This window comes from Colletotrichum tamarilloi, assembly GCF_030869305.1.
Source record: "Colletotrichum tamarilloi strain Tom-12 chromosome Unknown Scaffold_7.1, whole genome shotgun sequence".
NCBI classification, from domain to species: Eukaryota; Fungi; Ascomycota; class Sordariomycetes; order Glomerellales; family Glomerellaceae; genus Colletotrichum; species Colletotrichum tamarilloi.
In genome coordinates, this window is record NW_026849390.1 from 862,556 (window position 1) to 884,836 (window position 22,281).

The following is a 22,281-nucleotide window of genomic DNA, read 5'->3' on the forward strand; positions in this document are numbered from 1 at the left end:
GTATGCATTAGCCCTAGACTCTTTTTGGTGCGCAAGTAATTGATGCCAAATAGGATGAAGCTGGGGGAAGAATCTTTTCTCGGTAGGATACTACCAAACACTGGACCGAAATTAGAAGTCGACCTGGAAACGCAGGTCCAAGATCTCAACGGGCCGGAAGCATCGCCCTCGTCAACACTTCGCTCCCAAACCTTACAGGCCATCTTTGGTCTTTCAGGAGAAGAAATTAAGAGGTTTCCTGGTATTCAGGCCTACTGCGATCACATCGAGTCCCAAGTCAAACCCCTTACGGACTCCGGATTCTCGCCCATATGGCCGTCTTTATCCAACTCAACAGCATGCACAATAACAGACTGTTGGAAGTTTCTGCATGCAGTAGCTTATAACTTCAAGTCAGCAGAGAAGGACACCAGCATTGAGGACCTCAAAAACCATGTATTATCTTCAGGAGAGAATGTGAGAGAGTCTTCGGACGCCCTCCTTCTTGCGGCCGTCTTCGCTGCCGTATGCTTGTTGACCATGACTCTTCAACCGTCGTTGGATTTCGAACCTTTCGGGAGCCAGATCTGCCTCGCTTGTAGATTTCCAAGCCTTACCGATGAGTCGAGCCCGCAAGGCCAAATCGCCAGGCAGAACTTGAGGGAGGCAAAGCGGCCGATCAAACGAGTTTTCGAGTTATTCGAACACAGCGCGTGGGATGATCAACCGACAAACATGGATCATTCGATAGGAGAACATGATAGTCTATACGAAGGGAGTCTGAATCTTGAGGTTCTGTTGTTCGGACGTATTAAAATCCAGTGGGTGGACACGCTGAGTGAACATCTCAGGTTCGACCTGGTCAGCCGGCGTCTTTCCATCTTTCGCTTCCCGACATTCTGCGTTCTGTCTGCCCTGCGAAAAGGGGGGAAAGAGGCTACTCCTCTGCTCGACAGGTAAGTAAAGCTTGCTGGAGTCAACTATCTAATTGCCTTTCTAACAAGGTCATGGACAGCATCAATGAAGGCTTCATGCCGACCACTCTTGAAAATCGATACCAAAATTACGTCACCTTGGAACAAGAAGTCTTGGTCTCCTACCGCCTCCTCTTCGGACAGAGCGCTCGCTCGAGGAATCTCATCAGGTCAGACCTTAAGAAGCTCGAGCAGAGCGGCCAACCGTTCGACAACCTGCTATATACCCTCTGCGGTCCCAAGAAGGAGGCCGACAAACTGCCGCGCAGCATATGGCCGGTGGGCTGTAGAGACTTTGAGCAGGAGAAGCTCCTGGAGAGCGACGTTTACAGCGCCCAGAGCGACTTCCCGCGGTTGGGCTATCGCCTGATCAACCTTCAGAGGTTCAGCCTGCGCCAGAAGCCTCGCCGGTTGACGGACCTGTGGAGAGACCGCAGGAATCCGCTGCAGTGGTATACCTTTTGGGCGGTCCTGTGGGTTGGGGGAGCTAGTATCATATTGGCCATCATACAAACGATCCTTGCGGGGGTTCAAGTTGCCAGGTCGTGAAGGGCTGAATGTTACAATCCTTTGGCTAGGAAAGTGATTGCGTCCTTCATCCTACTCGATGGAAGTTTTCCAGGCAACGATGGGGAAGAATTTCCTGTTCTGGACTTTGTTACTCAGACTGGAAATCAAATCTTCGCAAGGAGCATGGAAATAAGGATGACTTATGGGCAAGGTTTTGAGAAGCCTCGTGTGGCTTTATCGACCATTGGGCGTTCACTGCGCAGACGACATCGAAGCTCAGACCAATAAAATCAGAATTGGAGTCAGACATTCCTGCATTCCTCGGCACTTCCCAGACTTCAAATCACCGCGATAATGTAAATGTCTCTCGTAGTAGGCAGGCACTGGCGACTCAAGGGAGTCAAAATGAAGCTTATTCTGACTCGCGGTTGCATCCCTCTTTACCTGCCAACCACTTGGGTACAGCACCCAGAGATCTGGGTTCAGGACCGTGACGCCCACCACCACCTTTATCCACACAGGAGTTGCGGGCAGTTTCTGAAAGCTACGGATGTAACGACCACGCGTGCACACACACGCACACAGACAGACACATGCCTATTCTGACAAAATGTGGAAGGCGACGGCGGGATGACTAAACTACGGGCTTCGTGACTCGTGGAGAATCGACTGTTCTGGCCCATGAGCTGGCTGGCTCTACACAATCTCTCCAAAGTCGCCTCAACACACGCGGTATGGAAGGGGGTTGTATTGGCTTATTTGCTTTCCATGGCATGGCTTGGCCGCTAAATCGTAGTCAACAAATCCTCTCCAAAAAGATTTGCGTCGGGATGGCCCTTTGAATCTCCGTATCATGTAAGACACTGAGAAATCCGTCATATACCTGTGTAACCGTGGCTGGGGGACGGTATCGAATCCGGCGTCTTGCTTGAGCAAGAACAGCTGAAGATGTGACCCTGATCGTCGATGATGTCTCTGGCGCTCTCTTACCCCAGATCTAGGCACCCCCAGATCTTGATGATTCAGGACGCGGAGGTTCAAGCCCCGCACCATTGGGCAGTCATCCGGGTCACTATGTCGGCTCGTGAGGAGGGGTTGGCGTGGAGGTCACCTTCCCCCAGCTTAACCTGGTTACCAGCGTGCATGGTCTACAGGGAGATCTTTCGCAGAAAATGAAATCAATACGGGCCTTCGACCCAAGTGGTATCATTCGATCATAACTCGTAAAACTATTGCTTCGGGTACAAATATACATTTACAGGTTTCGCAGGCCCCTCGGACGTATCAGACGCATCAGAACCAACGAGCGGCCACTGGTCGTCCTCGGCGACCTTTCTCGACCCGTCCATATTCAGCTCCCTCAGCTGAATCCCGTTCCCGTCAGCCGTGGGCGTGTACAAGCCGGCGTCATCCGCGACGTAGGGCGTCAGGGAGATCCGCGGCGGATACGTCAAGCTCCTGCCCCTTCCCCCCATCCTCGAAGAAGAAAACGCTTGTGACATCCGGGTGCGGGTGTTGCGTCGCTGCTGATTGTTGCTCATCCTCCTACTATTCCTCTCGCGGAGCCGCCTCGGAACGAGCCGTGCCACCAGGTAATCTCGAAACGTCTTGGTCGTGCCAAAAACGACAAACGTCAGCAGGCTAGCGGACACGCCGGGCAGAAAAAGTATGAGGTCCAGATGCAGTCGTTCCGTGCTGAGGTCCGGGCTCTCGCTCAACGAGTCGCGAGAATTTTGTTTTGCGGATGAAACTTGAAACATAATGGTCACCACCTGAAAGATGCTTTTCGAAGAAGAACGAAAAACCACCCGGTTAGCTTCGTCGACTCCACACTACAGACTTTGAGGCTTGGGGAACCCCCCCATTTGAGGCTGTACTTACGCTAACGCAACGAAAGCTATGCTGAATCGTACAACAAGCCATCGATCGTAGATACTTCGGCGGCGCGTTTCGCTTCCGCTGTCGAAGACGAGCGTGTCGCTGCTTTTCGTGCTGTTGGAGCGTTGACCATATTGGACATTCCAAGAAAGAAGGTTTCGGCGCGTGTGGATGTATTTGACCAAGATAACCATGAGGAGAACTCCGCTGCCGCTCAGACAGAAACCCACTGGCAAAAGGGTTAGATGCAGTTGATGTACAACGGGGTAAGGAGACTTACTGATGCCATCAGCCAACACTAGAAAGGGTACTGTCTGCTTCTGGACAGCCTCGAGTCGTAGAATTCCCATCAAGATCGCGGGTAACAAGATAGCAATGGCTTTTTCGAAGTAGTTTACTCGTTTGCGAGTCGACTTTACGGGCTCCAATTGGAAGATCGATTGCGTGAGAGCAACTGCCCAAAAAAAGGTCAGGGCCGCTTCGACGTTGTAACTGTAAAACTCTAGGAGCTTGTCAGAGAAAGGTATGAAATCTGTTGGCGAATTGGATCTTACGGATATAGAAAAGTACCAGGTCCAGGCCAGTTGACTGGCCGGCGATGGCAAGCTCAGGATTGCCGACGTTGGCGTTTGAATGCTTGAATTGTGCAAGCTTGATGTCTCTCCATCGTACAATTGTGTGAATTTGCTGGGCTACAGAAGCAGCCGTCGACAAACCAGTGAAGTATGATACCAGGGCGACATCTGTTCACAAGAGCGCACGTCAGTATCCTGAATCACTTCCTGGATCCACAAACCATGACTACTCACAGCTAAGGCCTTCACGATGGGCATACACCAGCCATGCCATGAGAACACTGCATGCTAGGCAGAACAAGGAGTAAGAAAGTACTCCTATAGCTGTGCCTAGCTCTTCTTGAGGCAGCTGAATGGCCATATCACCCCCTTGGATGTTGGCCCAGCAGGCCAGACATGAATACGGAGCTGTTGACCGCAGGCAGGGAACAAGGTGACGGGGGACGAGGAGAAAGAAGAAATTAAGAACTGGGGAGCAAGCAACGGCATGGCCATGTTTATCATGCGGCCCTGAGATCGATCCGCCCCCTGCGATCGACGCAAGGTTGTCTCCCCGGACCCGACTCAAGAGTAATGGAAAGGGAACCCAAGATCGGTCGGTTTGGACATAGGCGCCGACGAACCTTGTTCGGTGCTCGCAACGATATGAGGTGTGCTACGCAGGCGCAGGCGGTTAAATGACGAGATGGGACTTCCCAGCATTCCAGAGACAGGGCAAGGGAGTTTGGGCCGACTTGAGAACCGCAAGCCCCCCTACAGCGTATAGCCGGCGGACTAGAAATGTCTTGGCTGGGGATCCTACGAGGGGGTGGTGGCGGGGCCGCTCGGGATGGTAATGAAGAGTTTTACCTTGTTGTAGGGTGGATAATAAAGGTTGAAACACGATAGTGTACGAAGGCGATCTCCAGAACAATATCACAACCAGGTCGAAATGGCTTCGGAGGCTGTCCATTCGGATATGTCATGGCGAGACAGATTGACATTGTGACGGCATTCTAGCTGGCTTCTGGGTGCGATTCTGGCGGCATCTGCCGACCACAGACTCGGTGGCTGCTTGACCCGAGATGAAAACGTTGGACGCCACGCTCCGTCTAATAGAAGACATCACTAGTTTGCGTGGGTTAGGCCGAAGCAGCAGTGCGCAAGCGTCGTCGCAACTGTTGCGGAATAAAAGTCCATAGGCCGACCAAGTGTCAAACTAAAGGCTGCTAGAGGGTAAGTGGCATGGCAACGTACGAGTTCAACCGAACTCTCCGCCTCCCATATTGAGACCAACCACAATCGTCGCTGGGGTTTGAGGCAACGATGGCTCGAAACATGTCTGGTAAGTGGAGGCGCGTCCTCGAGGCAAGATTCGTTGCCGACTGAGGGTGTGTGGACTGACGGACGTTGCGGAGGGGTCTCCCGGACCAGCCTCAACCCGGCAGAGGCGACCGGGCCGATGGGAGGCAACATACTGCGTATGGCAACCTCCAACAATGCGATGCCATTGGAATTGATTGGAGGCTGCACTGTTGTCGACAACGAATTCGAGTCAGTCGGTGGCTGAAAACACAGTTTCCATCTTCTGGAAGACAATCTCCCCTTAAAGGAAGGTCCGAACATGTCAGAGTTTCGACCAGTTCGATACGATGCTCATCATATCATCTCATTGTTGAGCTGAGTTCGATGGCAGGGGAGCATGCCGCCTACCGAGTGCTCGGTGCTTGGGCTCATAGAGGGACAGGGTGAATCCATGAAGGTGATTGGGGCTAGTGGTTTTGTATTAACCTTGGTCCTCCTGAGTCAGAAATGAACACGAAAAAGGCCTTACACCACTGCCCAATCTAGCCCGAGCGACGGACGTGGCTTCGGGTGTTGGACCCAAGAAGGCAAGCAGCGAAATCCTAGTGCTAAACCAAAAAGCAGGTTTAGTCGCGGAGGCGCAGATTGTTGAGATGAAAGGCCGACGGCGTGTGGTGTCAGTCCTGCCATTCCTGCTAGAAGGAAGGTTGCTGAACGTCTGCCGCGACACAATCTTGGATCTAAGGCATATCGAGTCTGCGTAACGGTCGGACCACTCCCACGTGCTGATGAGTGAGCCGGGTCCAATAAAGAGCGAGTGCGAGGTCGTCGAGATTGTATTAAAGCTGAACCTTGGAGGGAGCCCGGCGGGTGTGAGTATGATCGGCAGTCACAGCAAAGTGCCGTGTCGTCGGCATGTGGCGTCTTCGTCCTGTAAGCTTGTGAGAGAGAGCAAGGTTCGTTCGCTGGAATGAACTTCAGCTGCTGCCCGAAGGAGCCATGCACACCATGCACTCTCCAACCTGCTGCCCAGCAAGAAGGTTGGTGTTCAGGGGTTGAAGGATCTGGGACTCCACTCGGAGCGAGGATCCCGTCCAGAATGGACCCAGAGCCACGGAGAGGCCCTGCCCGCTGGCCGATGCGCAGTGCAATTTGGGAAAGGAAGATCTCATTCCAAGAAGATGGAAATTCTCCGGCGAAGTACCGCAGCCTTCTTCCAGCCACTTTGTGGCTCACCAACGGTCTCCACTTTAACTTCCTCTCAGGTCTCTACTTGGTATGTACTTTGGCGGAAGGCACGGTGGGGTCCCCAGAAGCTCTGGCTTTCAATTACTGTGTAGTTCTTCACCAGCGAAGCGCGTCCCGGTCGCGTCTAGAGGCATTCCCCCGCGAAAACCTTAGCGACTCGCAAAAGCCTCTAGGACATGCCAACTACGGCCGTTATGACACGCTGTCAAACCCCCAGATACACGATTCAGTCTTAAGCCTTACCACGCCGAAATGAACATTGTCCGAGAACACTACAACGATGGCAACCGTGCCTTCCTTCAAGCCTTCCTGGCTCGGGGCACCCTCACATACGAAGACGCACAGCCTATCCTTGCCGGAATCTTCACCATCGAAGCCCAAGATGGCGAGCCAGTCGCCCCCGAACAGGTCACGATGGAGGACTTCGACTCTTACCTGCAAGCTGCAGCCGAAGGCGTCTCCTTCTTTGACTACGAGATACGAAGCGCGATCCATCAAGTCACCAAGAAGCGCATCTACGCTCTCGTGAACACCGCCTCCGACCCCATGACGCAGCTGGCGACCACATTCAACGCAGAACAGATTGCCTTTACAAAGAGGTTATTGGACGCCATGTTCGAGACATATAACTCCCCGCGCATGGAGCTCATGTGCATCACGGAGATGCAGGCTATCAAGCTGGCCCGCCCTCCTCGACAGAACAACAATCATAACGACGAGAACGGAGAACCCACGCAGACGCAGTCTTCCTCGGACAAGGGACTTAAGCACAGCGAAGTGGAAGACATGCTGGCGAACCTAGTGAACCAGGGTTGGTTAGAGAAGTCCAAGGACGGGTTCTACAGCCTCAGCCCAAGAGCACTGCTTGAGCTCAGGGCATGGCTGATTGACTCGTTCAACGACCCCGACGCGGCCGCGCAAGATTGGCAGCGCATCAAGTTCTGCGAGGCATGTAGGGAAATCGTCACAGTTGGACAACGGTGCGCGGAACGAGACTGCAACGCGCGCCTGCACAATACATGTCAAGAAGGTTACTGGCGCACTCAACGGAGTCACAAGTGTCCCAGGTGCTCAAAGGACTGGGATGGTGAACACTATGTTGGAGAGCAGGCTATGACCAGCACAGAGGCATATCAAAGGGGCCGCCGGAGGAGTGGAGGTGGCAGGAAGAGTAATGCGGCAGACGAAGTCATGCACGAAAACGGGGAGCATGGAGACGAAGAAGAAGAAGACGAGGATGAGGCATGATGAAGCATAGAAAGATGTGGAAGCCCTACCCGCGGGATGCGATGGGCAGTTGCCATAAAAGATACCCCACGATGGCGGCTAACTCAGCCGAACCACTCAATATTTACCAATAGCATACAATACCTTACATAACGCCCAGACAACTGTCAAAGGGGACTGGATGAGCCGCAATGCTCTTAGAGGTTCTTCATTTGCCCATACCAGCCCCAACAAAAGAGGCGAATTCTGAACGGGTGATCATTCATGCTCTTCCATTGGATGCCTCCGGCGCAACCTCAAACAACTGGACCGCTCTTAAGCGAACCGGCAGCTGTATCCGGATCTCCACTCTTGTCCATCGCACCGCCACATCGGAGGCCGCTGCAAGGGTGACATCACATGTGGCTGTGTGAGCTACCCCCCAGCTTGCCCGCTCAACCAATCTAACACATGAACTTGGACGACGTGACGCCGCATGATAGAGCGCAGGGCCCTGGCCCAGACCCAGACCGCATGTGATTCAGAACAAGCGCTTGGCCGTTGTAATAAAATAAACCTGTTCCGACCGCCTCACTACAACGCTCTTGCATCTTGTTCGAGGAAACTACAACTTTCTTTGCCGTGATTCTTAGTTGACAGCATATTGGATCACAGAACTTGTCAACCAGTACGCCACCCTTAGACTCTGTTGGTTTCTCCCCAGAGAAACCTAAACTTCGTCGCCCAAGATGTTGGAATACCTGAGCTACAAGAAGTTCAAAAAGTACAAGACAGAGAAGGAGGCAAAAGAGGCGGCAGCAGCAGAAGGTGAGGCGGAACACAACAACGGTTCGCCAGCACCGTTACCATCACCAGGCAAGCTTCACCCAGACTCGCGACCATCAGCCACAAGACGCCAAACGAGCTCGCAGTCCGTCTCGACAACAGCAAGCGCAGCGACAGGAGGCGGAGGCCCCGCGCCTCTCCTCAACCGCAAAGATGAGGCCTTCTTCAGACGCATCCTCGCCGACGCCAACGACGTCGACTCGGACGACGAGAGCGTCCGGCCCGCCCTGCCCCCGCGCAGCAAGACGCCAGAGTACATCTGGGAGGACTCTGACGGGTCCCGGCGCGCCGCCGCCGCCGCCGAGAAGCAGACGCCCAAGAAGGCCGCGACAGTAGCGGTAGACCCCAAAGACGCAAATGCCTCGGGCAGCAGTTCCAAAATTCCCAGCAAGATCGCCTTCCTCTTCAACAAGGCCAAAGGAACCCTCGACGACAAGGACAAGCAGCTCGCCCCAACAAAGACAAACGTCCCACCAAAGGAAGCCGCCCGCGAAGAAGACGACCTCTCCCGCGTGCTCGACGACCTCAACCTGTCAGCGCGCAACAACAAAGCCGTGCCCTTATCCGCAGAATCCTCCGAGCTCGTCTCCAAATTCACCCTCGTCCTAAAGGACCTCGTCAACGGCGTGCCCACCGCCGCAGACGACCTGAAAGCCCTCGTCGAGGACCGCGACGGCACCCTCGCAAAGACGTTTGACAAGCTCCCCAACAGCATGAAGAAGCTCGTCACCCAGCTCCCGGACAAGTTCACCGCCAGCCTGGGACCCGAGGTCCTCGCCGCGGCCGCGAAAGCACAGGGCGTCAACCATGCGGAATTCGCCGCCGAGGAAGGCATCAAGGGCGCCGCGAAGAAGATGTTCACGCCCACCAGCCTCGCAGACCTCGTCACCAAGCCGGGCGCCGTCGTGGGCATGCTCAAGGCCATCGTCAACGCCCTCAAGCTGCGCTGGCCGGCCTTTATCGGCGCAAACGTCATCTGGAGCGTTTCCATCTTCCGTAAGTCTTTTCTACCCCTGACTAGTCCTTCGTCTTCAAGAATCAGGAGTAGAATGCTAACATGATTCCCCTCAAAAGTCCTCCTCTTCGTCCTGTGGTACTGCCACAAGCGCGGCCGCGAAGAACGCATCAAGCGCGAAAACGCGCCCGAAATCATCGACGGCTCCGGCCGCATCGAAGAACTCCCCGATGACCCGGCCCTCATGGCGGGTCCCTCCCGCTCGCGCACCGAGCCGGTGGTGCGGTCATCAGATCGTCCGCGCAGCCAGCGCAGCGAACGCAGCCGGCGGAGCGGCCGACACAGCTCCGGACGGACGACGCCTCAGCGACGGGCGTCGCCGGGCCCCGATTCCCCTAGACGGAGGTCGACAAGGAAGTAAATAGGGGGGGGGCTGTCCGCATGCTTTGGAAGTTGACCGACTTTTCTTCCTTTTCCACAATTCTTTTCTTTTATAATGACCCTTACGGCTGGCGTCTCCTTGAACTCTGCGACGAATGATTCAGAATGGTGTTTGAATGAAATGGACAGGCAAGGATGAGAACTACATGATGAGAGAGATGAAATACATTCATTCTCGTTTTATATATTTTTTTCACCATCCTTACCCTCTGGAAAATGAAAACCCCTGTATGTAGAAACGACATTTTCCTGCTCAATGTTTCTCACCCAGTGATAGTTTTAATGTACAGCTATGAATTGGAATGCAAAGACTTTCATAATCGCAAAGTCTGTCTGGGTATCTTCCGGAGCGCAAAACAGAAAAAGAATTGCCTACTGTGTCTCACAACATTGCCTCCCCCATCGTGAGGGTCATCCCTTCTAATCGTCCTGAACCAACTCCTTAATCTCCTCGCGTCCACCAGCAGCAAGACTGCCCGTCTGACCAGCCTTCTCGCCCCCCTGACCGAAACGATCAATGACTTTGCAGCCATCCTGGACCCAAAAGTCAACCTCGTCAATGATGTCATAGACGATATCTTCGACAATCTGCTCCGTGTACCGCTCCGAGACCGGCCGCACCTGATCCAGACCAGGGTACGCGGGCACCGAGGATGACGCTGCTACCTTCTTGGATTCTTCCTGTCCGGCGTCGATCATGGACACCTCATTGTCGTCGGGACTCTCTTCTAGCCCGGGAGGCGGGAACCAAAAGTCGGGGCCAAAGTTGACCTCGGCAGCACCGCCTCTGAAGACGCTCACGGCGGGATAGTAGCCGAGCATACCATTGTCGAGGCCCTCGCGAGCACCGATCTGTCCCTGCGGCTTGGAGGCCGGGGGCAGGAAGGCGAGAAGGTCGGTGAAAGGGGTGCCCATGAGCACGCCGTTCTTGTACACCTTGATGAAGGATCCAGGAAGCGTACGGAGGGCAGGGACGACGTGGTTAGGGTTGGGCGGTTCGACCGAGTTGGCCGGGCCGGAGGAGACGGGCGAAGGGTTCATGAGGTCCTCGAGCTCCTTGGTTGTGTGGTAGTCAATCTTCTCAAAGTAGATGTGCGACTTGAAGCGAATGGGGATGCGATCACGGACAATGTTGGGCGCATCAAAGTTTGTGCTGTCATCGTCCAAGCCGGTATCAACGGCCGGGTTGTACTGACCAGCCAGGACCTTGCGCTGCAGGCGTTCCGAAGGCAGCTGGATCTCCAGGCCGATGACATCGCCCTCCCGGATGCCCTCTCCCTCGGGGAAGAAGGACTTGGGTCGTGACATGTAAACCTTCTCGCCTCCAACGTCGCGCAAGCCGTAACTGTATGCGTCGAATCCTACTGGCGCATCCAAAGTTGCCTCTCTTCTCGCGAAACCCATGCGCACGTGGCCATGCGACTCGGGCTTCTCATCTCCGCTTGTCTTGTCGACAATTCCTCTTGTAATCTTGGTCTCCCAGTAGAACCGTCCCTCCCGAATAGCGACATTCGCGCGCGTCATGCGGAAACCCTTGTTGGTCGTAATATGAAGGCCCGTCTGGTCAAAGAACAGATGAGTTGCGCTGTCCTCGAAGCTGAGATGAGGCCCTGTGGGCTCTGCTTCGGTACCTCGGTAGTATAGTGCTGAGGGGAATCCGGGGTCCGCTATACAGTGAGTGTAGTGGTAGCTTTTCTTATTGTGAACACTTTGGTCTCGTTAGCATTTTCAGTCAGGCGCACTCCGCTGTCGGCAAACTCACTGCTCCGACGTCTCATAGAACTGGATCTCGCTTCCATCCAAAGCAGGGACGTTATGGTGATGAGTGAAGCTGGCGCCGCGAGCAGGTTCAAAGTCGGAAGGCTTGGGTGGCGCCAGCTTGTAGCGCATCGGACTGTAGTCGGACTGCTTAGGTTCGCGATGCTTGGGGTCTGGCGTGCCGCGGTTGCTGTCGCCGCCAAAGGCGCCCTTGGATTCGCGCTTCTTCAGCGACTCCTTCTTGTTGCGCTTTGCTGGCATCTCGTCGGCGCCTGGAGGTTTTGGTGTAGATCTGACGTCGGGATTGAGTGGCGAAGGTACAGAAGGAGTAAAGTCTTCTTCGAGAGCAGGTCTCTTCAAGGGGATCGCAGTTGAAGATGGAAGGGAGCCGCCCGGGGTCGGCTCCCGTGGAGGAGGAGGCGTGCCTGAATCAGAGGCCATTGGAACGTCTATTCAATTCGAACGTGAAGTTTCCTTGTGTAATCAAGCCGTGAAAGTGGGTGCGCAGTTGGATGGGTGCTGCAGTGGGTGGAGGAGTGGTGAACAATGGAATAGTTTCGAGGTCTTGGTTCCTGTCGCGAGGCGCGTGTTTCACAGGTCGAAATTTTGGGAGCTGCACCAGGGAAGCTTCAGCACACCCCACGTCAGCCATGGAAGCTCGGTCTGTCGTCACGCAGGGGGGTCTTAGGGGGTAGCCAGGGGTCTAGTCCCTCCCCGGGCCATCAATAGGCACTTGGGCTAGAACCTGGCGGGGCAGGCAGGTACTGCAGGTTGCTGCATATGACACCTAGCTGGAGCTTGGTCATCCCAGAGAACCAACCTGGAAAACTTACCTTATTACAGCCTCTCTCACAAAAGGTTTTGTTTGGTGCTTTTTGAGATATACTCCAAGAGCTATGAATCTTATTATGGCTTTTCCCTCAAGTGAGCCTTGTGATGATTCGATCTCTTTGAGAACAACGACTTTAGGCCACCATATCGCACACATTGGTTCTAGCTTTTTGTAAATCAGATCAGCACTTGAAGTGGGACTTGTCTTTCGCTCTATCAGCTCTCTATCGGACACCATGCCCCTTCTACTATGCCGTCAAACGCCAGTCCCATGTTTATCCTTACAAAGTGTACAGAGGGGGTTGTTTGTACAATGTTTTTTTTTTCTCCATCCAACCCTGGTATCACCCGTTTCCAGCCCAACCTCCAAAACCTCCTTAGATGGCACGCTCCTGCTCTTCCACTGGTGGATCCCAAGCCTCTAATGACTTGAGAATGCGTTGGTACAAGAACAGCATGGTGCCGCTCTGAATAAAAGTCCAGACACCACGGGGACCCACGCCCCTGAACCATCCGCTGAGCCCCTCCGTCTGGTAAATGACTTTGAGACCTTCGATGACGGACGAGGTCTGCAAGTTGACCGCGCCTGGTCGCGGGGTATGCGTCGAGGGTGAAGACGTTGAAATGTTGCGCGTCTGAGATTTTGACGTTGAAGCGTGCGCAGCGCCCTTGACCACCGGCTTCATCTCCTTGGGCAACAGATCAGGGTGCACCTGCGTCTGCAAACGCGTCTTGACGACGTCCAGAGGACATGTCATAATGCCAGCCAGGCTGCCGGCGAGACCGCCGGTAAGGAGCTCCAGCGGCACACCAACATCTCTGCTCTGCTTGTAGGTGCGTGCCCAGGCGTGAAATTGCTCCCAAAACATAAACTGAAGTGCTGAAAATGGGAGGTCACGGGCTAGTGTTGCTTGGTAACCGTGGAAGAGCGCAGCCGGTCCTTCGTGACGGACGATTGTCCGCGCCGCATCAACGGTTCCTCTGTAGTTGTAGCCCGATTTGAAATAGGGGTTATTATACCGTCCTTGCAACTGCAAGCGGGTCTTTAACACCTCGGATGGAACGTAAACGATGGAGCCGGCTAAATCTCCGAGAAAGCCTTGAAAACAGTCAGTTAGTTAGTGTCTCTCGACAGCACAGCGCGAGGATCGACGAACCAGCTGTGAGGTAGGCCAGGTGCTGTTGCACACCATGGTCGATGAGAAACCGTTTACTCCATTCGTACGTCCCAAAAAACATCATCGTGCCCGGAAGGGAACCACCCAAAGCCGGTATCCATCCGCCGTAAAGACCTCGTCGGACACCCTCTTGCCGTAGTATCTTGTAGTATGACGAGCCCAGAGACGTGTATTTTGGCGGTATGTGCGGGTCGCCCTGTTGCCGCGTCTTGACCGTGTCCAGGGAGTGCATGAGCATGTCGCCCGTCGAACCTCCGACACCTCCAGCAATCATGGCGTGGAGGTAAGGCGGGCGGCCCTCCTCTTCGAAAGAGTCGTCTTGTAAACTCATATCCTCCTGTCTAAAAGATTGTGCGACTGTTCTGATATCCGGCAAAAGTCCTCCCGTCTGTACCGCATATCTATCCCCCTCGAACGAGGCCGCCGCCGCCGGGGTCGAAGCCGAGATGCCCCCCTGAATCGTTTGCGCGTTATTGTCGGCCGGAGCTAGGGAGCTGACGATGCGGTCAGCGACGGACATTTGCGAGTGATGCCTGTCGTTGTTTGACCAGGCACTCTCTGGTCTGCGTCAAGGGTTCGGTCCCTCTCGGTCCTGAAATGCTGACGTCGGTCGGTTTCGATGTCGAAGGGGGGAAGAGAGATTCGCGGTTGGGCACTGGTGAGTTCCCGCTGCGGGACGACAGGAGAAATAACGCAGTAAACGGGCTTCGAGGGAAATTGAAGGAGAGGCCTCCTCGTCGTTGTTTGTCGCGTGGGTTAATTGGCGCTGTCAAAAACTTGGCGGCGGCGAGGAGGAGCAGCAGCTGCAGATAATGATATCGAAATTTCATGCAGGGTTCCCGACTCTGGGAATTTTTGTTGGCGGTGCACAGACCACATGCAATGCTGTAGGTACTCCCGCTGCGTCACCGTCGGGTGAGCTCCCGTCTCTTTCTTTCATCAGCTGCAAGTGTCGACTGAATCAGCCGGACCTAAGGCCCTGAGCTGAAAGCCCGGTCCCGAGAGCTCCGAGCTGTAACGCGGGACAGCCCGCGCCGCTTCAAAGATGGCGGGATTTTGAAATGCCCGGACTTAAGGACCAGATAGATCAATCGTCATTAGAAACAATCTTGAATACTCAGAGGGGAGTTGAAGTTGAAAGTACCCAGTCGTTGACCAACTACCTCATGGTATACATAAACTTTTGATGTCCCTGTAACCCAAATCCAGGACTCTCTTAGTGTCCCGCTCACATGCTTATTCATACACGAAGCCATTCGCGCTTCAGTATCTATCCTTGAATTTGTGTTCTTCCCATTTCACGCGGCCAAACTTGCGCCAAGGCCAGATATTCCATATGCATTTTCCTGTCACCAGCGCCATAGATATCGGACCGTACGTATTACTGTCCAGCGTCTGATCCTGTGGCCCATCTCCCTCCACCCAAATATGGCCCTGCGGTACCCTGACCACTCTCTCCGGATACGGTGCTCTCGTTGTGACATATTCGCCTTCCAGCGCGACGACTCTCTTGATCGCTACGGTTTCGGGATGGAAAGGGCTCCTGTGAAAAGCAAGCAAAAGGGTCAGCTCGCCGTTCGGCTTCTCAACCTTCATGATACGAAGCGCAAGTGAAAACGCACCTAAATGTGACAATCATGCCTCTCTGGAGCCCGTAGGAGGGTTTCCACCTCCAATTGAGCACCATATCATTTGCAGTCGTCTTATTGCGATCCTCGTTATAGTAGGGGTACATGGAGCCGCCGCTGATGCTCGTGATGGTCGCAACATGGTCGTTGAATGTAATCACGACCGGGATCCAGGTCGCAAGCCCGAGCAGGCGAAGCGTGGTGTCACCGAGGAAGCTCCCTCGTGCGCGCGCCCATAGCGAACGGGAAGCCATGGGCGCAAGATATTGTCAGGTTTTCGCGGAGGTTTGCCGCGCTGTGCCTTGGGAACAGCGCCTTCTCTCCTGTTGCAGGTAGAATTGTCGCGAGGAAGGTTTCGAGCTCGCCATCATCTCATGTTGTTATCTTATCTCTTATCTTATCAATTCTATCACCAGAAAGTACCTTACTGGAGCTTTGGGAACATCAACTAAGGTACGTCTGACAACTCCCCCCTACATGCGGGACTTTCGAGATTCCATCATACGATTCGATATCTCTTTATTTGACAATTGTATGAGAATGATGATTATTTTATATTTATCTTGGTCAGCAGAGAACATTTAAAGATAAGTAATGAACCGCACAATCGAGTTGAAGTGTAGTAATCATATGACACGATTGCCTCTGCCGATTCGTCTCTTTACGTTCTGTTGCTCAGGCCCAATCTTCTAGTCATATATATCTTCAATGAATCAAAATATTCTTCATTCTTAAATCTCTAGGGTGAGACGAGGATCACGAAACTTCTAGTACATGCAATATATACTTCGAACAAAGAACATCACAATTTGAACCCAAAAAGGAAAGAGTTCACCCCCTCGGTGCCGATTTGGGGGCTACTTCTCTTGGTTTTCATGCTGGGAATCGAACTCGAACTCGTAGCCTGTCGTCGAGTAGGCTGTTGGCGCGACTGAATTTTTTGATTGTTGACCATAAACCTCTCCACCACCTAGCCAGTTTTACCTGATCCGTCGACCTAGACGGGCGCCTTCTGGTTGGTGACTGGAATGGAATTGGAGGGACCTACCTATATGGGCTTCCTGTGTATATTCTGGTGTAATCAGGTGATAGGAAAGTTATCGGATGAAGGGTTGGCAAAGCAGTCCTCAGGTAGGTATCTAGGAACTAGTCGTTCTTGCCCCCAGCATCTCGCCTCGATTGAGAACCTCCAATGAAACCGTCAGGAGCATTCTGCTCCACGCAGGAGATTAAACCGCTCGGTCACCGCAACAACAACGACGTCCGCGCCGATAAAATGGCAAGTCCACAAGCATCGGTACTGTATGTGGATTATGCGGATTCGGCTATTGGAGGACGACTTTACTTAGGGGGATGTCACTGACATTTGTTCTTTGATGAGCCGTCAGGTAGTGTCCGGGGAAAGCTACTGTCATCAATTGGGTTGATTATGATAGACATATTCGTCTTCTCGCTAAATGCCCTAGCTTGTGGTAAGGTCGGCCATACATCGTATCTATTGAAACGGATCATTCGTCTCATAGTATCATCAGTCCGTCGCTCACTCACAATCAGCCAGGATGAAATAATTTTGAAATGTTTAGACTCTTTTTTGGTCGTCTCATTAGAATCACTCTGGATTCCCAGCCTGCCAGTACGCTCATTCTACCAGCCGCCCCTTTTTTGTTGTGATGACGTTGACTCTAAAGGAAAAATCTAAACCTCCGGGTTGTCGTCGCTCTCAGAGACACTCTCGTCACCACTGACCTCGGCGTTCTCGCGCTCCCTCTTCTCCATGAGAGCCTGCAGCTCGGCGTCGTCGCTCTCCGTAACGGCCTTGGGCTCCATCTTCACCACCAACGAACCGCCCGCAGCCTCGATGCTGTTGCGGATCTCGACAATGGCCTCCTCGAGGCGGGTGATACCGAGGTTCTTGTCCAGACACGTGCTGGTCAGAACGTACAGAGGGGGGGACACGAGTCTGACCTTGACCTGGGTCTGGTCGTCGTTGCGCGCCTCGGCGGTGCGCAGGGCGTTCTTGACAGCGTCGATACCCTCGTATCCGAAGCAGGTGACCTCAACGTCGGCACGGACCTTTGTAGGTTGAGGGGTGAGACGCTTCGCGATATATGACTTCAACTCCTCGGAGACGGCCTCGCTGGGGAAGGTGGCGTCGTTCCAGACCTCGGCGTTCCTTTACTTACGCATCAGTATTCACAATCCCTCTTGCTATAGCGAAACATAGTCCTCAACTCACGTGATAGACAGCTTGAAGGCGTCAATCGCATGGCCGTACTTCTTGTTGAGGGGCCATGCGATGGTCTCGTAGAGCTGCTCGATCGGGGTAAGGGTCTTCTCGGCAACGTGGCGCATGATGGAGTGGACCATCTTGCCCTTGTTGTACCGCTCCTCGCACTTGATGATATCCTCTGGCGACACACGACGCTTGGAAAGATCGATATAACCCTTCTCCTTGTCGACACGAAGGACGACGACAACCTCGTTGCGGCCCACACGGATGAGCTTCTGGATACTTCTGATGCGACGTCTCGAAAGTTCGGAAAGCAGAATCATGCCGTCAATGTTGTCGTACTCGAGAAGCTTGACGTAGGCACCCATCTCGGCAATCTATATCACCAGTCAGACCCGGATGTTCCCTCTCTCTCGCTCTCATGTACCCTTCATATCCACGGCGACCGGGTGGGTTGGGGCGGTTCGGTTCGCCGTGTGCGTTGGGCCGGCGGGGCACAAACCTGCTTGACGTTGACCATGACGAACTCATCGATCTCGGGGTACTTGTTTTCGAAGTATCGAAAGTGACTGTAGTTCGGTTCCGCCATCTTGGCTACTGGTGCTCGATGTCGTCGAGTACGAAGGGTGGTGGTGGCGGTTGGGTGGTGTTGTTGAAGGTGGTCGGCCAACAGGTGTGGAGGGGCGGGGTGCGAAAGAAGGTGCGCGGGCTTTTTACACGTCCTTCCGGTCTTTGGATAGCTTGTTTCCTCTGTGCTCGGTGGAGAGTCGGCCTACTCGTCGGTCTTGATATCGCTTGCGGTGGGATCAGTTGCTCGGGGGCGACGTCGAAAAGCGAAAGAAGCGGCCTTTTGGGTGTGAGCGGCGTTACGTTGGTGATTGGGCGATCGAGTCACAATTTTGCTACTGCGGTTCACAAATCGCAGAAATCCGAACAATGGTGGGGGGTGCTTTCGGGGCGGTAGTCCATGGCAGAATCGGTGCTGATTCGACCGATAAGCTCTGCTTCGCTTATCGCCACGTGAGCGCCCCTCCAACCAAATTGTTCAGGTAAACAGACCCCAGAAGCTAACGCCCAGGTACACCCAGAGCTGCTTGTTGTTAGAGGCGCATTGAGCTACTTCACCGTAAGAGCTTCAACAACATCAGAACAATAATCCCAAAAATGGCACCCGGTGAGTTTTCGGGGGACTTCGACCTCAAATCTCGCTCCAACAATATTGACCAACTACTAATACTTCAGCAGCATCCCAATTCGAGCTGGCGCAACCGCCTAGCGACGCCATCTCCTCGCTTTCATATGCGCCCGAGTCGCCTACCAGACTTCTGGTGTCCTGCTGGGACAAGAAGATCTACCTCTACGACACACATAGCGGAGGCGAAGATGCGCCAGGCATTCTCATCAAAGCCATTGAGTTCCGGGCGCCTGTCCTGGACGTAACCTTTGGCGCGACAGATAACGAGGCCTACGCGGCGTGTTTAGACCACTGCGTCTACAAGTATGGCGAACCATGAAGCTCCCACTGGCCATTGGACGAAGCTGACGCTTTCTATTCAGGATCGACCTTGAGACAGAAGAGAAGCAAGTCATTGCGCAACACGGTGCGCCTGCACGATGTGTAGTTTACAGCCCAGAGCACTGTGAGTGATGTCACAGCTATGCCGACCTTTCGCCGCGCCGTTCTGACCAACCTCACAGCTCTCCTCATCTCCGCCTCTTGGGACCTCACCCTCCAGATTCACAACGCAAAGTCGCCCTCTGATACGAACATCACCGTCCAGCTGCCCGGAAAGCCCCATGCCTTGGCAGCTAGCCCCTCAAAGGTCGTCGTTGCCATGACCGCACGCCTCGTCAACATCTACGACCTGACCAACATCCCCGCCCTCTTCGCCGAGCCCGGCCCTCACGACATCAAGCCCTGGCAGCAGCGCGAGTCGTCGCTCAAGTTCCTCACCCGCGCCATCTCCTGCATGCCCAACGATGCCGGCTACGCCACCAGCAGTATCGAGGGTCGCGTCGCCGTCGAATGGTTCGAGGACTCGGCCGAGTCCCAGGCTCGCAAGTACGCCTTCAAGTGCCATCGCGCGGCTGCGCCTGATGGCGAGGGCGATATCGTGTATCCGGTCAACGCTATGACGTTCCACCCCGTTTACGGCACCTTTGCCTCGGGTGGTGGTGATGGGACGGTCGCCTTGTGGGACGCCGAGGCCAAGCGCAGGATGAAGCAGTACCAAAAGTTCCCCGATAGCGTCGCGGCTCTAGCTTTCTCCAAGGATGGCAAGTACCTTGCCGTTGGTGTCTGCCCAGGTTTCGAAACAGGCATGGAGGACTATAGCGCTGAAGGCAAGGCAAGCGTGTTCATCCGTGAGCTTGGCGAAACGGAAGCTAAGGGCAAGGGTGCGAAGTGATCGACTACGGCCTTTAGAAACCTGCGATGGAATCTTACAAGACTTGTGGGCGCACGGCGTTTGAGGTGGTTTACATATGCAAGCATTTCTTTTTAAAGGACTGGGAGGTTAACGGAAAAGCCTGGCATCTATTATATCAGATGATACCCATGGTATTGGGTGAGAAGCGTGGCTGTTGATAAATCTTGATAGTCCCCATCAAGCTAATTCTCCCAAGAGTCTCCCAGCGAGGAAGCTTTGTACACAGTTACGATGATCACGCATGCCTCCATATTCTCCGCATTCCTGAAATTCGCGTGCATACCCACATCTCCATTGTGTTGCTATTTAGCAACCAGGTGCGCCTTGTTCTTGTTTTCGATAACTCTGCCTTTCGCTGGAAAAGGTTCCATTGGGACGTGGTCTAAGGTCTGTGAATGCGCCAGTCCAAACCGATTCTCCCTGTAACCCAGCCGGCCAAGCCTTTGGGGTTTCTCCATCTACATATGTTTCCCCGGTGCTCATGAGACCAAGGGAGGTCTTATGTCCGGCATCTGGCTTCATCTTAGTCATGGTGTTGGCCGGTGTTGTACTGTCTGTTGCTGCCAGCTGATTCGTACCCAGCTCGTCGTCAAAAACGTCGCCAACCAGCGCTGTGGCTGAAGCTTCCCGCGAGAGGCTTGATGCGCCCACGTGAGAATCACCACGGGAGACTGCGCACGCTCGGTCCGACTGTAAGGCGTCGTGTCTTGCGGGCTCGATCTCTTCAACATCATCAGATAAGATGAATAGTTTACCGGAACGGTGTCTCGATCTTCTATGCCGTGGCAATACTTCGATGGTGCGGAGGGACGGTAAGACTCTGGGGCTTCCGGAATCCTCGTTGATATTGTTCCTCTTGGTATAGTGGAAGTAATTCAAAGTTGCCTCTCCTTGGGACTCTGACATCGCCAGTAGATCGACTGCTTTAGATGAAGCCCTGACTCTGGTAATTTCTTGTAGATCAGAGTCGATGACAAATCTTTCGCGCATCCTCGTACTCTTTGTATTGCTTCGAAATGATGCAGATTTGATGCCGCAAGATACAGGAAGAGAGCCTATTCCAGGCGGGGCTGGTGATCTCTTTCGCCGCCTCGTGCTCTGTAGCTTGGTGAAGCCGTTGATCTCTCTTGTATCAAAGCCATCCCTGATACTCTGATACATCGGCACCTGGGATCTCTCCGGTGCTGTTAACATCTTGTAATTATCAATGGTCATCTTTGTATGGCATCTCAAGGACGGCCTTCCGCGCTGTCTCTTGAGGGGGCTTGATATCTTTGGCGCAGATAACTGATATTGTTTTGGAACCGGCACATCTCCTGCGGGATCCCATGCTAGTCAAGCTGTCAGAAGAAATCGCCTTTCATCGCATGAGACTTACCTTCGTTTCGATCGAATTGACTACTCGATCTTGGGAAAGGCGAAAAACTATAATCAACGTCGAGGGGCGTGGCGGGCATGGTGCTCCCCATACTCTGAGGCGGTGACTCGCCAATTGACAAGCTTTCCTCGATGCTTGGGAGCGGAGAGCTTTGGTCGTGAGTGACTAACTGCCACGTGCCGAAGTTCTGGTCTGACTCTTCGACCTTCACGGTTACCCCAGCAAGAATGTCTGGATTGATGTCTTGTGAAAAGCCCGGCAGGCTTCGTCTGGCGTCGTTGACTGCATGCAATGTTCCAGGGGGCTCCGATTCGAATGTTTGCCTTCTGACGAATGTGAAAATATCCTTAGAGGCCGACACAGTCCCCTGAAGCCTGTCACCTTAATTAGCTAGCTCTGAGAGGCAGGCTTCTAGACTCACGGCGACATAATTGAATCAGAATCAAACAAGGTACGGCTTGGGAATCAAGACAAGTGGAAGGAAATCTGTTAAAAATTGAAGAACAGGGGTCAAATCATGGCAGGAAATGCCCAAGTGTGCTTCTCAAGTAGTTGCCAGTTGATGAGTTGTTCGTCTTAGGAAAGAGCGAGTGATGGAGCTACTGCTCCTGCTTTGTAAGTAAAGTGAGGAAGGTACCTCCTGCGATACTCCCCGTTACCTTATGCCTCCCTTGCCCGTGCTACGACAACAGGCACTAGAGTAATTGCTTTCTCGCGTGGCAAAGTCCTCACGGTGGGTGCTGACTCGAACCCATCTAGGGATTGTTTGGAAAGCAAGTCCATAAAAAGCCATGTAGTGCTCGTCTGATTGTACTAGCTGGATGATCACTCACCTTGTACTTTCTTCACACATTCTCGATGTACTATTGTATACTTGATTTCGGTGAATTTCCCTCGTGTAGTTGGGGGTCTATTGTCATGCGCTCGCTGCCTCTGGCGGATTGGAGGGAATG

At 53.6% G+C, this 22,281-nt stretch overlaps 10 protein-coding genes across 10 annotated transcripts; 4 read left to right on the plus strand and 6 right to left on the minus strand.

Annotated features, from left to right (window-relative positions):
- Positions 1 to 54: 54 nt before the first annotated feature.
- CTAM01_03214 (uncharacterized protein) lies at positions 55 to 1,502 on the plus strand (the record flags this gene model as incomplete). Its single annotated transcript, XM_060519251.1, has 2 exons — positions 55 to 935; positions 995 to 1,502. 2 exons carry the CDS (start codon positions 55 to 57, stop codon positions 1,500 to 1,502), a joined length of 1,389 nt encoding a protein of 462 aa, XP_060386250.1.
- A 1,190-nt stretch (positions 1,503 to 2,692) lies between these two features.
- Positions 2,693 to 4,277, minus strand: CTAM01_03215 (uncharacterized protein; the record flags this gene model as incomplete). Its single annotated transcript, XM_060519252.1, has 5 exons — positions 2,693 to 3,245; positions 3,345 to 3,570; positions 3,622 to 3,843; positions 3,896 to 4,084; positions 4,151 to 4,277. 5 exons carry the CDS (start codon positions 4,275 to 4,277, stop codon positions 2,693 to 2,695), a joined length of 1,317 nt encoding a protein of 438 aa, XP_060386251.1.
- Positions 4,278 to 6,700: 2,423 nt separating this feature from the next.
- On the plus strand, positions 6,701 to 7,696 carry CTAM01_03216 (RING-like domain-containing protein; the record flags this gene model as incomplete). Its single annotated transcript, XM_060519253.1, has 1 exon — positions 6,701 to 7,696. One exon carries the CDS (start codon positions 6,701 to 6,703, stop codon positions 7,694 to 7,696), a length of 996 nt encoding a protein of 331 aa, XP_060386252.1.
- Positions 7,697 to 8,403: 707 nt separating this feature from the next.
- CTAM01_03217 (uncharacterized protein) lies at positions 8,404 to 9,876 on the plus strand (the record flags this gene model as incomplete). Its single annotated transcript, XM_060519254.1, has 2 exons — positions 8,404 to 9,496; positions 9,575 to 9,876. 2 exons carry the CDS (start codon positions 8,404 to 8,406, stop codon positions 9,874 to 9,876), a joined length of 1,395 nt encoding a protein of 464 aa, XP_060386253.1.
- Positions 9,877 to 10,316: 440 nt separating this feature from the next.
- CTAM01_03218 (SPRY domain-containing protein) lies at positions 10,317 to 12,095 on the minus strand (the record flags this gene model as incomplete). Its single annotated transcript, XM_060519255.1, has 2 exons — positions 10,317 to 11,604; positions 11,659 to 12,095. 2 exons carry the CDS (start codon positions 12,093 to 12,095, stop codon positions 10,317 to 10,319), a joined length of 1,725 nt encoding a protein of 574 aa, XP_060386254.1.
- Positions 12,096 to 12,862: 767 nt separating this feature from the next.
- Positions 12,863 to 14,183, minus strand: CTAM01_03219 (uncharacterized protein; the record flags this gene model as incomplete). Its single annotated transcript, XM_060519256.1, has 2 exons — positions 12,863 to 13,584; positions 13,643 to 14,183. 2 exons carry the CDS (start codon positions 14,181 to 14,183, stop codon positions 12,863 to 12,865), a joined length of 1,263 nt encoding a protein of 420 aa, XP_060386255.1.
- Positions 14,184 to 14,926: 743 nt separating this feature from the next.
- On the minus strand, positions 14,927 to 15,545 carry CTAM01_03220 (uncharacterized protein; the record flags this gene model as incomplete). Its single annotated transcript, XM_060519257.1, has 2 exons — positions 14,927 to 15,206; positions 15,286 to 15,545. 2 exons carry the CDS (start codon positions 15,543 to 15,545, stop codon positions 14,927 to 14,929), a joined length of 540 nt encoding a protein of 179 aa, XP_060386256.1.
- Positions 15,546 to 16,986: 1,441 nt separating this feature from the next.
- Positions 16,987 to 18,110, minus strand: CTAM01_03221 (eukaryotic translation initiation factor 2 alpha subunit; the record flags this gene model as incomplete). Its single annotated transcript, XM_060519258.1, has 3 exons — positions 16,987 to 17,464; positions 17,528 to 17,898; positions 18,024 to 18,110. The coding sequence occupies 3 exons, from the start codon at positions 18,108 to 18,110 to the stop codon at positions 16,987 to 16,989; spliced, it is 936 nt and encodes a 311-aa protein (XP_060386257.1).
- Positions 18,111 to 18,685: 575 nt separating this feature from the next.
- Positions 18,686 to 19,929, plus strand: CTAM01_03222 (WD domain-containing protein; the record flags this gene model as incomplete). The annotated part of the gene is made up of 4 exons (XM_060519259.1): positions 18,686 to 18,695; positions 18,767 to 19,019; positions 19,079 to 19,161; positions 19,220 to 19,929. 4 exons carry the CDS (start codon positions 18,686 to 18,688, stop codon positions 19,927 to 19,929), a joined length of 1,056 nt encoding a protein of 351 aa, XP_060386258.1.
- Positions 19,930 to 20,256: 327 nt separating this feature from the next.
- CTAM01_03223 (uncharacterized protein) lies at positions 20,257 to 21,617 on the minus strand (the record flags this gene model as incomplete). The annotated part of the gene is made up of 2 exons (XM_060519260.1): positions 20,257 to 21,281; positions 21,329 to 21,617. Coding segments are annotated over 2 exons (1,314 nt in total), but the record flags the coding sequence as incomplete, so codon positions are not given.
- Positions 21,618 to 22,281: the final 664 nt, after the last annotated feature.